The 15,283-nt window shown below is 35.7% G+C and overlaps 1 protein-coding gene across 1 annotated transcript in view; it reads right to left on the minus strand.

Annotated features, from left to right (window-relative positions):
- LOC145280047 (RAB7A-interacting MON1-CCZ1 complex subunit 1-like) overlaps positions 1-5,836 on the minus strand; it is a 94,427-nt gene extending 88,591 nt beyond the window's left edge. Inside the window, exon 1 of the mRNA XM_080131728.1 lies at positions 5,721-5,836. Within this exon, the coding sequence (XP_079987854.1) occupies positions 5,721-5,733 (13 nt within the window). The 5' untranslated portion in view covers positions 5,734-5,836. The remainder of the gene's footprint in view (positions 1-5,720) is intronic.
- Between the last annotated feature and the right edge of the window lie 9,447 nt (positions 5,837-15,283).

Below are 15,283 nucleotides of genomic sequence, written 5' to 3' on the forward strand. Positions count from 1 at the left end.
TGTATGTATGCTTAAAACTTTTGACAGAGGCCACGGATTTTCACGAGACTGGTATCGTTTTGAAGCTCGACCCTTCGGATGAAAAATATCGAAAAATTGGCTAAAAACATTAATTTCTTCACCCTTAACTTGGCACTTTTTAACAGGGAAGGGGGCGCTTTTTTTGCCGATATTTTCGAAAGTCATCTCTTCTTTTCGATTGACTGGCCTTAATTTAAACATTCGCCACTTCCGGTTTGGTGATGGGCACAACGACAAAGACGTTACGTTTTTTTTTTTTTTCACGTTCTTTTCCTCCTTCGTGATACAGATTCAAACCTGCCCGCCTACTACCACTTTTTTTTTTTTTTTTTGCTCAACACACACCTTCAAACACCCGGGTAACGCCAGGCACCCAAGCTAGTCTATTAATATAAGAAACTATAGTGTTATAAAACAAAATAATATTCCGCCCCCCCCCCCCACGATTTACAGACAAAAAATAAAAATGTAAGCGAGTGATGCGCACTGATGGGAATTGTTTTTGCTGTTGTAACTGGACTGCATGTAATCTGAAAATGTTGGATACTGTTTTGGGGAGATTTTGTTTTTTTCAAATTGTCATTATAAGACTGTAGTTTGGTCTGGCAAAGAGAAATCGCCAAAGAGTTTGTTCGACTTAATTATTTTAAGTTCTCAGGAGGGCCATTATGATTTCGATGGATTGGCAGGATATGCTATTGTCGAAATAACAAGTCACAAATGAAATGCCACTATTTGGCGAGAGGACAAAATTGGAGTTTGGTTGCTAGTGTGGGATCTATTAGGTTGATGATTCATTTTTGAACACTCTCTAGGAGCGAGAGACTAGTGGCAGATGCACCAGCTCAGATACTCGATGCATGGGCGATTAGTGGCTTTATAGTGGCTTTATAGTGGCTTTGTAGAGATACAGGATACTCTCAGGTGTGAGTAACTTTCTAGCAAGGATATATTGTTCATATCTAAGTATGCAATGTACACATTAATTTACAATGTGTTAACTTAACCCAATCATCACCCTTTATGACCTGGTCGAACTAATTTGTTCAGTTGTCAATAAATGAATATAACGACATGAAGTGGGAATTGATTCAAACACGCCTTGTACGTATTAGTTCAGTATTTCGAGATTGCAACTATCTATTGCTTACATTCAATATGCCACCATATAAAATTAACAATACATATTTTTTTAATCATCTATATCATAATTCAGGTCAGAAAGTGTTAATTATGCATGCATGCATGCAACGGCCTTACTGTTTTTTTTAACAGCATCGGCAATCATGGCTCTCCAAATTGTAGAACCATGGTAATCTTGGTGTAATGGGATCCCAGGCGACACCAGGGATCCCGTTCAGCTAGATGAAGATGAGAGAAGATGAGGTATGGTTTGGGGGACGGATGCTGACATTTAGTCAAGGAAAGACAGATGTTCATGAGATTCTATCCATCGGAGAAATAATATCTGTTTCAATAAAAGGAAAATATAAATCTAATAACAGGATTCTTTGGAACAAGGAATTGTTTTTCTAGTTGGGTTTGGTAAAAATGAATTTTAGATAACTAATTAAGGGAGACAAGTACAATAACTTAGATTCAAAATGTCTGCTTTGGTGTCTGGGAGATGTTGTCATTTGGTCCACCTGTTGTATTTAAGTTTCAGACCACCAAACGATAAGTTAGCTTGGACAGATAATACAGTTCTTTAAGGGAAAAGTAAATTGACTTGAAGAGAAAGAGAGAAAAGGCGAAGAAGAGAATTGAAGAGAGATATGGATACGAAAGAGAAAGAAGAAATTCACAAGAAAAGAAAAAAGAAAAAGAATATAAAATAATGGGAAAGAGAAAGAAGAGGTTCAGAGGCAAAAAGAAAGAAGTAATCTTCAAATGACAGAGGAGGAAGAAGCCAATTTAATAAAACCATTGTCTTTTTAGAAATAGGAGTCTTTTGCTGGTTAGCATTGAGGAGCGTACAGCGCTGTGGCCTCCCACCTGGTGGTGTGGAGAGCAGAAACCTCCATAAGAGCTAAGTTGAAAAGCTCTTATTCTTAGCTGGGAAATTAACTCATTGAACTTTAGTTATACAAGCTGCACCAGAAAGTCATTGAGAACTCGAGGAACTTAGCTCTCCATGCACCAAGTTTACCACAAAAATTTTTCTTTAAAATAATTAGTTTTGCCCACAAGAAATGCTCTGAGTTATTTTTTTTTTGAACTGTTGAATAAAAACACGTTTTGTTACAGCACCGACGCCAAATTGCAGCTGAAAAGAGCAACATACAAGCCATTCATCAAAGCATCTACGAAAGATGAACTCAACCCCAGCATTTGACAACGAACGGCCAAAGATAATAGTTGGCACATAGACTTAGGGTCATGCATGTTTCACGTGCCCTGAGCCGTAGAGCAGTATTTTTCGGTGACCAGTGAGAGTCTGGTAACTCTGAGGGGTCCACCACCAGAAAATTAAGAGTGTAGCCCTGTGGGGTTGCATCTATGGTCCTGTGAGCCGGGAACAATAAACACAGCCAGGGGTATATCACAAGTACGCTCCCGTGAACCAGGATCTGACAGATGCGAACCGGGGGTATAGGGTTATATCAGGAAGAAGAAGTAAAGACGGTAGCTTCCCATTGCTTTCTGTCTTAATTCAGGGGCGTATTTCCCTCAGTGAGTTAAACGCACCTCCAGATACTAACCTGGAAATTTCTATGACTCGGCATGGTACATAGAGCACCTAGCCTTCCCAAATGTTCACCCATCTGGTACTGGCCAGGCTCAATGTTGCTTAACTTCGGTGATCTGGCAAGAACTGGTGTGTCAGCATGTTTGTGTCATTAATTATAATTGAAATAAAATGTTAAATTTTAACTTTAACCATGACAAATATATATCATACATGTATTAATTATGCAACACTGATTATAGTCATGATTTTTCAGAGAGACTGATCTTCTCATTAGCATCGTCTTCAGCATCATCATTGATGCATGTGTGCTATTATCTCATGTTATCCTATCAACTGATGACAATTTCGTTAGCTGTGATAAAAAAACCCATCTTACATTAATTGTTTAATTAATTAATTTTTGTGGTAGTCACCTGGGTGTTCCAATGTTTATAGTCTTATCATTTTGTAAAATATAGTTATCCTGCTGGTTCAGGATATATCTACAGTCCCCTAAACTGTTTGAATTACTTGTAGCTTGCTGATATTAATATAAAATAATACAATAAAATAAATTCTAAAATTAAGATATTACATTAGCTAAGCTCATAGTTCCATCCATAGCTCTTGAGCCCCTGTAGGGGCATAGGCCATCTACAACTTTTGTAGATGTTTTTGTAGCAAAGAGTTCTTTTACAGGGTGAGGGTACTGGCCCCACACCCAACCTTCCCAGAAGGTACATACAGCGCTTAGTCTTTCCAAATGGTCACCCATCTGGTACTGGCCAGGCTCAATGTTGCTTAACTTTGGTGATCTGGCAAGAACCGGTGTGTCAATGTGATTGTGCCGTATATAAGCTCATATTAACAAGATTAATAATAATAATAAATCGTAAATAAAATAATAATCCTATCAAAGCTTATGATAAAGAAAATACCAAAACATATTAATTCCATATTATATATTACAGAGTAGACTGATGATATATAATATGCGCTTATATCTACAAATTTTCATTCCTACTGGAAAAATACAAAAATATATAAATCATAAAATATTACCTACGTTAGTCAGCTGGGGTGACTGGACACCCCAGAAAAACAAAGCGATATCTACCTCCTAGGAAAACTGCAATACAAGTGTGCCATACCATGTATGTTATATCCTCACGGAGTCAGGAGAGTACTTGGGGGAGGGAGAAATAAGTTGCCAACTAGGAATTATGAGCACTTAAGCAAAATTGGGGTGACAAAAACGCAGGGTTTACCTATACAACAGGATCTTAGAAAATGAAATTAGTTACGTATCAGATATATAAAACAGAATCGTTTCCAGGGTTGAATAAAAGCCATAAACGGCAGAGGTCAAACGCCGTAGACAAAACAGAAAAATAATGAAGAATGACGTCACAATTTCCAGCAGAGAAAAAAGTAAGGTTTTCAGGTCAGTCTCTCTGGGAAGCCGTGTGAATGAGACTCCGCTAATAATGTAGAAAACGTGTAGTCTAAGACGGATGTTACCTTGATGTCTGTTTGTGTGCGTTACTCATTTCAATAAGTTAAAAAATAAAGTTAAGAAGTAAACATCTAGTTAAGATAACACTGATCTCTCTTTCTTAAGTCCAATCTTTCCGAATAAAACCTTGAATAAAACTCAGTGAACGTCTCCTGCGTCCTCTTTCTTCATGGAAAGAAACTTATTTCTGTAGTAACCACTAGACGGAACGATGGTGACGAAAAGAACTGACTATGAAAAAAAAAAAGAAGATATCTCATATAAACACCCGCATACGTGTAATTGTTGAAACTGTTACAAAACATGCAGCAAACTGCAAGGTTATAAGAGGGCAGAGAAAGACAGGGAAATATAAATTTAATTTAAGGTTATCGTTTAATTATTAATATTGTGTTGAACTATCTTAAAAATGCTTCTTATCACATCTAAGCTTCAACCAAGACGAAGTAAAAAAATGTCGCCCAACACGGTCTCTATCTGACGTCACATTTGAGTAAATTTTATGCACTTTATTTACTGCAAACATTTGCTTATTTCGTTGTATACTGGGGGGGGGGAGTGTATATTATGTACGTGTGTCTAAACCCGTGAATCGTCTAGTCGTAAAAAAATGTTCTTCTAATGAATGTGTGTATATAGAGTGTATATACATTTGTATATACGTGTTACAGTCATCTATATGACGTATATATGTACGTGTGTTCGTCTAATCTAGTTTTTCTGTTGTTCGTTGAACTGATGCGCGTACAACGCTTACGGCAGTGTTGATATATTAACAGAAACAGTTTAATAACGGGCATGTAACGTTTACAACAAAAAGGACAAATAACAGTTCTCTGGGGTTGTAACATCGAGCCAATCGGAGAAACATACCTAGTTGTCTTTGATCGTGTTTCATGGATCCTCAGAAAAGAAGATTTATTCCCCCCCCCCCAAAAAAAACAAATATCGGATTGTATTTTCAGCAATTTTATTACTGATGTTCTCCATTCGAAAGCTGTCTTACGCGTTCTGACTCCCTCTACTGTGAACCATCATCGCCTGTGGACTGTCTTTCTCCTTCTCGACTCCGACTGTGTCTGTTTCCTTTCACTCCCGATGTTTTACTAAAAATCATTCGTGTTTTTCAAGCTCTGCCCTAAGTCCACGTCACTTTAAGTGATCTCTACGTAAGACTACGTTAGACTCTAGAGATCAACTTATTTTTAAATTATTGCTTGTGTTCTAACATTCTTTTCTATTAAAACATCTTAATATAAATAATTTTAATCTGTAAATATTTGTTTCGCTATGATAACATTCTCTTTTTACAAATATTATAACGATCATAATAAATCGTCGACTAGCACATCTTTCGGCATTGCCCAACCAATATCTAACAATTTTAGGAAGGCTCAACCCCATCGCTTTTTTGTGATGAAATGTATACTGTTTTTTTTTTTTTTAATACAGTATCTGATTTATCAAAGTGAATATATTTTAGCTAATATTTATACTAGAAAACATACTCACCAATATTTAACATTGGAACTGTCTGAAGAGACAAACTGATGAAGGTTTCTTTTTCTGGTCGGTAGTCTTTCCTAACCCTGTATAGTGTTTCCGGTGTGTACAAATACAAGTATATAAATAAGAGGACGAGGCTGACGAAAAAAGAGTCTTATAGAAAAAAAGATAGATTTTGAACTAAAATAATTAGTATCACTTAAAGAATAAGACTAAGAGAAAGTGAAGATTGCTATAATGCATATACGTCACAATAAAATGGATAATACAAAAAATAAAAATACAAAAGAATGTAAACATAATTGCGTTTAGACAATTAAACTCAACAGGATATGAATTTGTTAAAAATTTGTGGGGTCATCATTCATATATATATATATATAGAATGATATCAAAGCGAAACAAATATTTATCATTCATTAAAGATAATTAATAACTTCAGTACAATATTCAGAGGGAGGGGGAGAGAAAGAGAGAGAGAGAGAGAGAGCGAGAGAGAGAGAGAGAGAGAGAGAGAGAGAGAGAGAGAGAGAGAGTACTGGTAATATTTAGGACTACATTTAAGCTTATCTGTCTCGCTTTGGTTCCCCAACGAAATTTCGAGATCCCAGCTCAAGGTCACTCAGTATATTCTATCACATGGTCTCTTCTCTTTTGTTTTGTGTCTTCTGTCTACATGTTCGCATACGAGAAATGTTGAATAAGTAATGTCTTTGACTCACTTTTCATAGCAGTAGAGCAAAAAAAAAAAAAAATGGTACAGTTATTAGTCTTTCTCTGTATAGGAACCACTCATGCATTTCTATGATCGTTTAGTGCAGCTTCGGAAACCGTTTTTGTAAAACAACCCAGATTGGTCCTCCAACCTTAACGTGACTTAAGAATTAAAGGCTGCATTATCTGGGGGAACGCTTTTCTTTTAAAAGCAGCTTCATGGCTAAGAAGTTGAAAATCAGTGGGTGCAAAGTCAGGAAAGCAGGGAGAATGGAGAAGGGTTCATACTCACACATCCGTGCTTTTGATCTGGCGACATGCACGTCGTGGATCAAAGTATTGTCTTGTAAAAAGAGGCTACCTTTGCTGATCTTGATTTAGATAGCTTCACTTAATTTCCTACGTCTTGGTCATAGAAGACTGTGAGCATGGGGTCTAGCTTGACATATATATATAGATGTCACAGTAGACCATGTGGCTTGCATCAAGCAAAGAACCCAGCTCACAAGAAATTTTGCTATGATAATAACGTTTCTTTAAAACAAAGAAGAGAATGAAAGAGAAAAAGGGGTTTAAGAGGGAGAAATGGTAATCTGGCCTAAAGAGAAGGGGAAATGACAAACAGATAAAACCATTTGTTTTTGGCAGATGAGTTACTTGCTTGTTATCCGTCGAAGAGTAAACCTCAGCTTTGGGCTCCTGCCCGAGTCTGGATATTCCCCTAAAAGAGCTAAAACGTTTTCCTCAAAAGTGAAGCATAATAGGCTCCTATAATTGTGGTACACTTTACCAGGAAATTTGTCATCACTATTCCGCCCTGATTCCAGAAGACTATGAGCATGATCATGCAAGCGGAGGTCTGCATCCCTGTATTCTTTCGCAAAGGTGAGTCTAAGTGCTTCCACTGTATTGTCTGGGCTTTGGTCTCTGGATCATACACATGCAAAACTTCAGCTAGATAAGACAGCCAGAAGTGGATCAGGAGCATTACTTATTGAACGCCCACCATAGATGTCACTTTTGAACTTTTGACAACTTAATTTTTGTCTCCATCATCTGCAAGAGGTAGAGAGAGCGTTTTTGGTTGCTTCAAGGCCACCCCGAAATGCAGCAAACAGAGAAACAATTAATCCATTGAAAAATGGTTTTCCTAACTTTTTAATTGAACGTGTCTTATTCAGAGGTCAACTGTCCCCATGTAATCAATTAACTTCAGTGTTCCTGGTTCTTGATTGTTGCTTTGTGTATTCTTACATTTTGTCCCATAGTTTTTTGTTTTTGTTTTTTTAGTGGAGAAAAATTTTCTAAACTAATTTTTATGCTGAAAGAGATCCATAGAGAGTGCGTGTGATATTTTGAAACTAGTTATTATTATTAGAGAATAGACTAAGAGGACAACAGCCGACCCCCATCCAACGTCATCCAATATTGGTTTTGTGTCACATTTTATTTTATAAAGAAATTTACTATACTGTGAATTTTTTTTTGTAAAATTTAAAAGATAAATGAAATCTCAAGACCCGTGGCGTACACGGATAAAGTACTTGGTAAATTCAGTTGTAAGTGACACTGTTTTGGAGGCTGGTGGTTCAATCCTCAGTGCGGGCAACATTCAGAATATAATTGCAAATTACTTAGTACGTCTACCCGGTCATGACTGACAGAATGAGAGCATGTTACTGCCATGGATTAAACAAAGAGCCCCGTTCAAAATTACGTGCAGATTCCCAAGTTTGGCAGAAAGATTTCAGAGTTCAGCAAGATATAATTGAAGAAAGTCGGTGGTTACATCGACCGAAACGTTGAAAAAAAAAAAACAGCCAAGATGAGAACAGTAGTCCAAATAATCTAAATAATAAGTTGTATAAGTTTCCCTTCCCTGCAACCTCTTTCCCACAGAGGAGACGTTGCAAGCCTGTCTCTGCTTTATCGTTATTTTCATGGCAAGTGCTCGCCTGGGCTCCAATCTATGCCCCCCCCTCGCCAAACTTTCACGAGAAACACTCGTCTAATTGAAAACCTAAACGCCAATTCCATGAACCAAGCTTTTTTTCTTAGAACTGCACACCTATGGAACTGTCTTCTGTTTGTCTGCTTCCTAGCTGACTATAATATGCTCGTCTTCAAATCCAACGTAAACAAGTTCTTGATGAGCCGTCCCCTTAAGTATTCCGATTTACCAAATTTCCACTACTAACGATTACCATGATATTGTCCTATTGACTACTGTACATTATTTAACCCTTATCCCCGAGTGGCCTCTGAGCCTTGAGAAATGGTGACTCCTATGTGGAAAAAAAAAAGAAAAAGAAAAAAATTGTTTGAATTGTTTACGTATTATCCATCAACTGCCAGTCCAAGTGTTCAATCTCTCATTCATTTTTAATCAAATTGATAAACTTCATTTTTTTTAACATAGGAATCACCACTTACCAAGACCCGGAGGCCACTCGAGGATAAGGGTTAACGGGTATACATTAGTCATTGTGATTATAGCGTAGTAAACATAAGTAGTGGGATTTTGTAAATTGGATTACTTAGGAAGACGGTGCGTCAAGAACTTGTTTACGTTGGACTTGAAGACAGATTGTAGTCAGCTGGAAAGCAGACAATCGGAAGAGAGTTTCACAGGCGTGCAGTTCTTAGAAAGAAGCTTTGTTCATGGAATCTACATTTAGGTTTAGGCAGAGATAAAGAATGTAGGAAATTATTGATAGTGGTTTTTGGCTGGATGAGTGTTTTTCGTGAAAGTCTGGTGAGGAACTTGCTTGGTATTTAATACATGCTGAGGCATTCTATTACCTTTACATGTGGGGTCCTTTCATATGCTTTCTTGGAGTAGAACCTTTGTCATTTCCATATATTTTTACTTTTTACCTTCTTTAGGATTGTTGGGTCTATGTCTATTGCATCATGGTATCCTCCTATGTTTTTTTTGCATCCTTTCTGTTCCTCGGAAAGTAGTTCATGTTTATTAACAGAGTAGTAAATTTTATATCTCTAGTTGAACTATTAGAACACATGGGGGCTGAGCATGTTATGGGTCTGTACTGATAGAAATTCTAGAGAACGAGAAATAAATTTAGTCAACTACAATTCTCTGATATTTTTCTGGAAGGCAGTAATTACTGGGGATATAGTTACAAGACTCTGCATTCCTATCACGTCACGGTTAATCACCTGAAGAAGGCCAGAAGAATAGTTGGCTGAAATGTGGTGAAACAACAACAACAACTATGAAGATGAGTGTTGGGACCAAACAAAAGTATAATGCAAAGGGGAGTAATTCTTTACTTCTTTGAGAAAAGTCGCCTTCCTTTGTCCGAAGTCCTAAACTTTAAATTCTCGCAACTTCTCGCAAGATCAATGACCAGAAGTAGACAGTGGAGGGAAAAGAGAGTGACTTTGAAAATTGCGACATGAACATCATTCCCGTTCATCCATTTATCATATTTGGACTTCTAACCTTCATCTATTACGTTTGAATTGTAGTTACGTGTGTGTGTGTGTGTGTGTGTGTGTGTGTGTGTGTGTGTGTGTGTGTGTGTCTTCTTAATAAACGTATATCGTTATGTAACAATGAAATGTTTCCTTATTTGTTCATAAGTGTTATGTTTCTTTCCTCATGAGCTGCAGCATACCCACGTAAAGGCTGGACTCCCTGCGATAAGATATTTTATGTTATATTGATCTAACGCATCCGACGATATAACAATGAGGATAACAGTTCGCAAAAATAAAAATAAAAAAAATCAATAAACAGTAGTGATAGGACGATTCCAGTATTTTTCCCGAATCCGATACCATTACCGATTCCGAATCCAGTTCTTTTAAAATTAAGTATTTAACTATAAATTTGTTAGTTTATCCTGATTACTGGTAAAACACATGCTTAAATGTACAAAAACGCACTTGTGAGGGTGAGTTATAGCTTTTAGCTTTACTGGTAATTTAAAATCAATAAATATTTATTATTTTATTATTACTACCAGCAATGAAAGATTTTCTTTTAAATATATCAAATAAAAAAAAAATGATAATCAAAGTTATCATTTTTGGCATCGGAAACTAGGCACACATTTTTCCGATTCCGATACCCCCCAAAAAGTTCCAATGTTTCCGATTCCCGATTCCGATTAATCGCCCCAACATCAATAAACAGGTGAGTAGCAGAGATTTTAGCACAAGTGATTGTGTGTGTGTCCAGATGACCTTACTGTGTGTGGGACAAAAGAAGTTGAAAAAATGTATTGAGAATAGCCTGTCACCAATGGGAGATTTGACAGGTGGAGTCAGAATAGGGAAAGACTGAGAACGATATGTGGGAGGGGATGGAGGTGCACGGATGTGACGTCACATAGAATATGTCAAAGTTTTGTTTTATTCTTTTACTAGCAGGCCGCCGGCGTTGCCCGGTCGTAAAATACGCGTAAATATTATATTTTAATTCATGCAGAATTCTTATTTGTTATAAATAAAAATACCGTAGGTATTAAATGTAACGTTAAATTTCTTAAAAAAAAAAAAGTAAAAACACAAAAAGAAACTGAGACATGTGCATGCGAGTATTATGTTTTTTCTAAACAGTTTACTTTTTGAAAGTAAAAAAAAAATACTCGAGCTGAGATCGAAACCAAAACCTAAAAACAGCGAGTCAAGTACGGTAACCATTAGGTCAGCTTGACATGATATTTAAAAAGTGTTTTCAAACAAACTTATACTTAACATAAGGAAGCTGTCATGTTTAAACAACTGCGTATGCGCAGTCGTGAAACAGTTGAAATCAGATAAAATCCGATCATTCCCACGTACTAATTTTTTAATTTTTATCCCTTAGCAGCTCTTTTTCCGGATGAAATCCGATTTAAAAGTTTTTCACATGTCTGAATATCTTATATACCAAATTTCAAGTCTGTACTTCAAAAAGGTGTTGAGTATATAGGTTTAGAAGTGTACTCAAACACACGTTCTCACTTTTATAGAAATTTGTATTGGGCGGGGGGAGAAAGCTTCACGGAAAAAATACAATAAATAAAATAAATAAAGATGATTAAGGAATCGTTTTTGGCTGTTTTGGTGACATGTTGTTTGATTGTTAAAAATGGAAGAAAAAATTTAAAAGAAGAAGAAAAGAAAGGAAGAGGAAAAACTAAAAGAAAAAGAAAAGGAAAGATGATAGAAAATGGAAAAGAAACATGAAATGGGAAAATATGGAAAAAGAAAAAGAAGTCGAAAAGGAAAAGGAAAAAAAAAAAAGAAAGTAAAAATAAGGAAAAATAAAAAAAAAAAGGTAGAAAGAAAATAGAAAAGGATAAGAAAGGGAAAAGCAAGGGGGGGAGGAAGCGAAAAGTAAACATAAAAAAAGAGAAAGAAAAAGAAAAGGAAAATGAAGAAGAAAAGTGAAAGGGAAAAAATTAAGTGAAAAGAAAAAAAAGAAAAAAGAGAAAATAAAAAAAGGATAAGAAAAAGAAAAGGAAGAGGAAGCGAAAAAGTAAATATGAAAAAAAGAGAAAGAAAAAAGAGAAGGGAACGCAAAAAGAAAATAGAAACAAGAAAAGAAAAATAAAGAAAAAAGGGAAAATAAAATAAAAACACAAAAGAAAAAAAAAACTTGCAACAAAAAGAAAAAGGGAAAGAAAATACATAAAATATCTGACGCATACACCGCGCTCTTCCTGTAACATATTTGTTATTTAAAGATTTTTTAAAATAATCTTCGGATTACTATCGATTTATCACTTATTTTCAGATTATAAAATATGTTTCTTCTTAAATCGAAGGTTTTAGACGGAGATTCAGTTTGCTATGCAAGTTGAACATAAGATGATTCCACTAGAGTTGAAATTTCCCGTGAAATTCGTCACAGCTGTGGTTAGAACAATACAAACAAAAGACACAAATCAACTCCCATGCTAGCGAGGCTCAGCATAAGAATTTTTAATATAAGCGAATTAATTAAAAAAAAAAAAAAAATCTGTCAATGCAATATTTATATTAAACTATCAAGGAGACCCGACGTTGCCCGGGATTGAATGATGAACAACGAATATTTCACACTCTTATATTTTTATTATCATTCAAATCCGTGAAATCACCTGGGAGGAAGCTTCACATGCCTCCATGCAGTAACTTAGTCCAAAATATATGTTATTCTAGAGAACCTACTGTTTCTTTTATAAAATTATTTTATATAAAATTCTTTCCAGTTAATGAAAAAAAAAAAAACGTTAAGAAATTTAAGTGCGGGGTTTGAACCTACAGAGCACGTGATGCAAAAAAAAAAAAAAAAAATAAATAAAAAAAATAAAAAATAAAAACAACATAAAAACAAACAAAAAAAAAGCACGTAAATTTTCAAGTCTTATAAAATTCTTTGCAGTTAATGAAAAAATTAAGAAATTTACGTGCGGAGCTTAAACCTACAGACCACGCCATGCAAAAAAGAAAAGAAAAGACCCCCCCCCCAAAAAAAAAAAAAACATGCTATCAACTTACCTACTGTAGAATTTTCACGGACCGTTGTTCTATCATTCTTGCTAAAGCGACGTCATGGAAAAAATGGCTTTACCGATGATAAATAAATTAAGATTTCGATTATCGATAATTACCGGAGGTATTTTGAGACAAAACTTAGCTAAGATCACTCCCAGAATTATGCACTAAAGTTCTCTAAATTTGGAATAAAATTTGTTCAGTCGTTCAGGAGTTTATAAAGAACGCATACATACATACACACGCATACACACACAGATAGTAGATAGATACAAATATACGACAAAAGTCGTCTGATTTATTGACAACTAGCCTGAGTGCCCGGCGTTGCGCGGGTGTTTGGAGGTGTGTGTTGAGCAAAAAAAAAAATTTCTAGTAGGCAGGCAGGCTCGAACCCGTAACTCGGAGGAAAAAAAAACGTGAAAAAAAATTGTGAGTCTTTGCTGTTGCGCCCATCGCCAAACCGGAAATGACGTATGTTTAAATTAAGGCTAGTCAATTGAAAAGAGGGGACGCCTTTCGAAAATATCGTCTAAAAAAGCGGCCCCTCCCTGTAGAAAAGTGCCCAGTTGAGGGTGAAAGAAATTAATGTTTTTAGCTAATTATTCCATATTTGTCGTCCGAAGAGTCGAGCTTCAAAACGATACGGATCTCATGAAAATCCATCGCCTCTGTCGAAATTTTTAGGAAGACATAAAAACATACATACATACATACATACATACATACATACTTTTAAACAGACAGGTGAGATTTATAGTATAAATTGTCTGAGAGTTGGTTGATTCCATCAGAAAGATGACCTATCAGAAAAAGTCGTTAGTGTTTAAAAGGCATATGCAGAATAAAAGTTGATCACTTTGAAAGGCGTGCTGATGAGAGGCAAAGTCACATTTCTGAATTTATCACCACATGAAGAACGAGAGTACAACATTTCATACCAGTAAGCCCCTTTCATAGTAAAATCAAATATCTCTAAAGAGATAACTTTGTCCCAACATAAAGATAATCTATTATATCTAGAAAAGTGAGTGTGTGTGTGTGTGTATGAGAGAGAGAGAAAGAGAGAGAGAGAGAAAGGGAGAGAGAGAGAGAGAGAGAGAGAGAGAGAGAGAGAGAGAGAGAGAGAGAGAGAGAGCAGAAATATATACTAAACGAATTCTTGATCTACAGACTTAAAATTCGGTATATAGGGTATTCAGATATGTGGAGAACTTTTTAATCGGCTTTCACCCGAAAAAAAGGGCTTCTATAGGTTCAAAATTAAAAATTGGTACTTGGGGGTGTATTGGACTTTTATTTGTTTATCAACTGTTTCACGACTGCGCATGCGCGAATCGTTCGCATTATGTTAAAAATAAGTAGGTTTGAAAACAATTTTTAAAGATCGTGTCAATCTGACCTAATGGTTATCAAAATTATTTAACTATCCTTAGGTTTTTGTTCCGATTTCAGTTCGAGTATTTTTTTTTCTTTTACTTACAAGTAGTGAACAGTTTAGAAAAAACATAATATTCGCATGTACATGTCTCAGTTTTTGTATGAATTAAAACATTATATTATATTTAAGCGTATTTTACGGACGGGAAACGCCGTGTTGCCTGCGAGTTAAGTATAATTTTGTTTTTAAATGAATACGTCCTCCTCACACATACACATTAGTAACCACCTTGTATCACAGTCACCTACCAAGGGAAGCAAATAATCCCATAATACTATAAAACAGTACACACATTCTCAAACCAATAAAAGAAAAGACACACACACACACACACGCACTCACACACCCTACCATAAAGGGGGGGAACACAAGCAGAAAGAGAGAGTGAGAGAGAGAGAAACACAACACGAGAGTGAGTACAGCCGAGGTCAGCGGCCTCGACAAGCCGAATAAAAGAGCAATAAAAATTGAACATGCCAATGAATAATAGACACTTTCACGCCTCCACCCCTTGAAAACATTTTCATGAACTAGAAAATGCCATTTTTACATCTCCAACACATTTGAAAATAATTTCTTTTTATTGTTTTATTTTGTTGTTGTTTACATTGTTTTTATTTAGTATTTTGTTATGTGCTTTATTTATCATCTCTAAATTTTCGCAACAACTGTAGGATAACTTTAAGGTATTTTTATTGAAGATTTTGTATAAGGGGTTGGTTGCGGGAAAGTGTTTTTCAATAAGATCTAGAAATTTCTTGCCAAGTTTTGTTTTTAACATTTGATTGTATGGGGCCGTATACCAAATTATAGTTCTTTTTCTTCTATTTTTAATTTTATTATAGTTGTTGGTGTTTTGTTGCTTATATTTCATACCGATATTTTTGTATCCACTATTTTTTAGGGCTGTTTCGTAGATACT

Source organism: Euprymna scolopes, chromosome 7, assembly GCF_053919585.1.
Source record: "Euprymna scolopes isolate OS-2025 chromosome 7, ASM5391958v1, whole genome shotgun sequence".
Lineage (NCBI taxonomy): Eukaryota > Metazoa > Mollusca > Cephalopoda > Sepiida > Sepiolidae > Euprymna > Euprymna scolopes.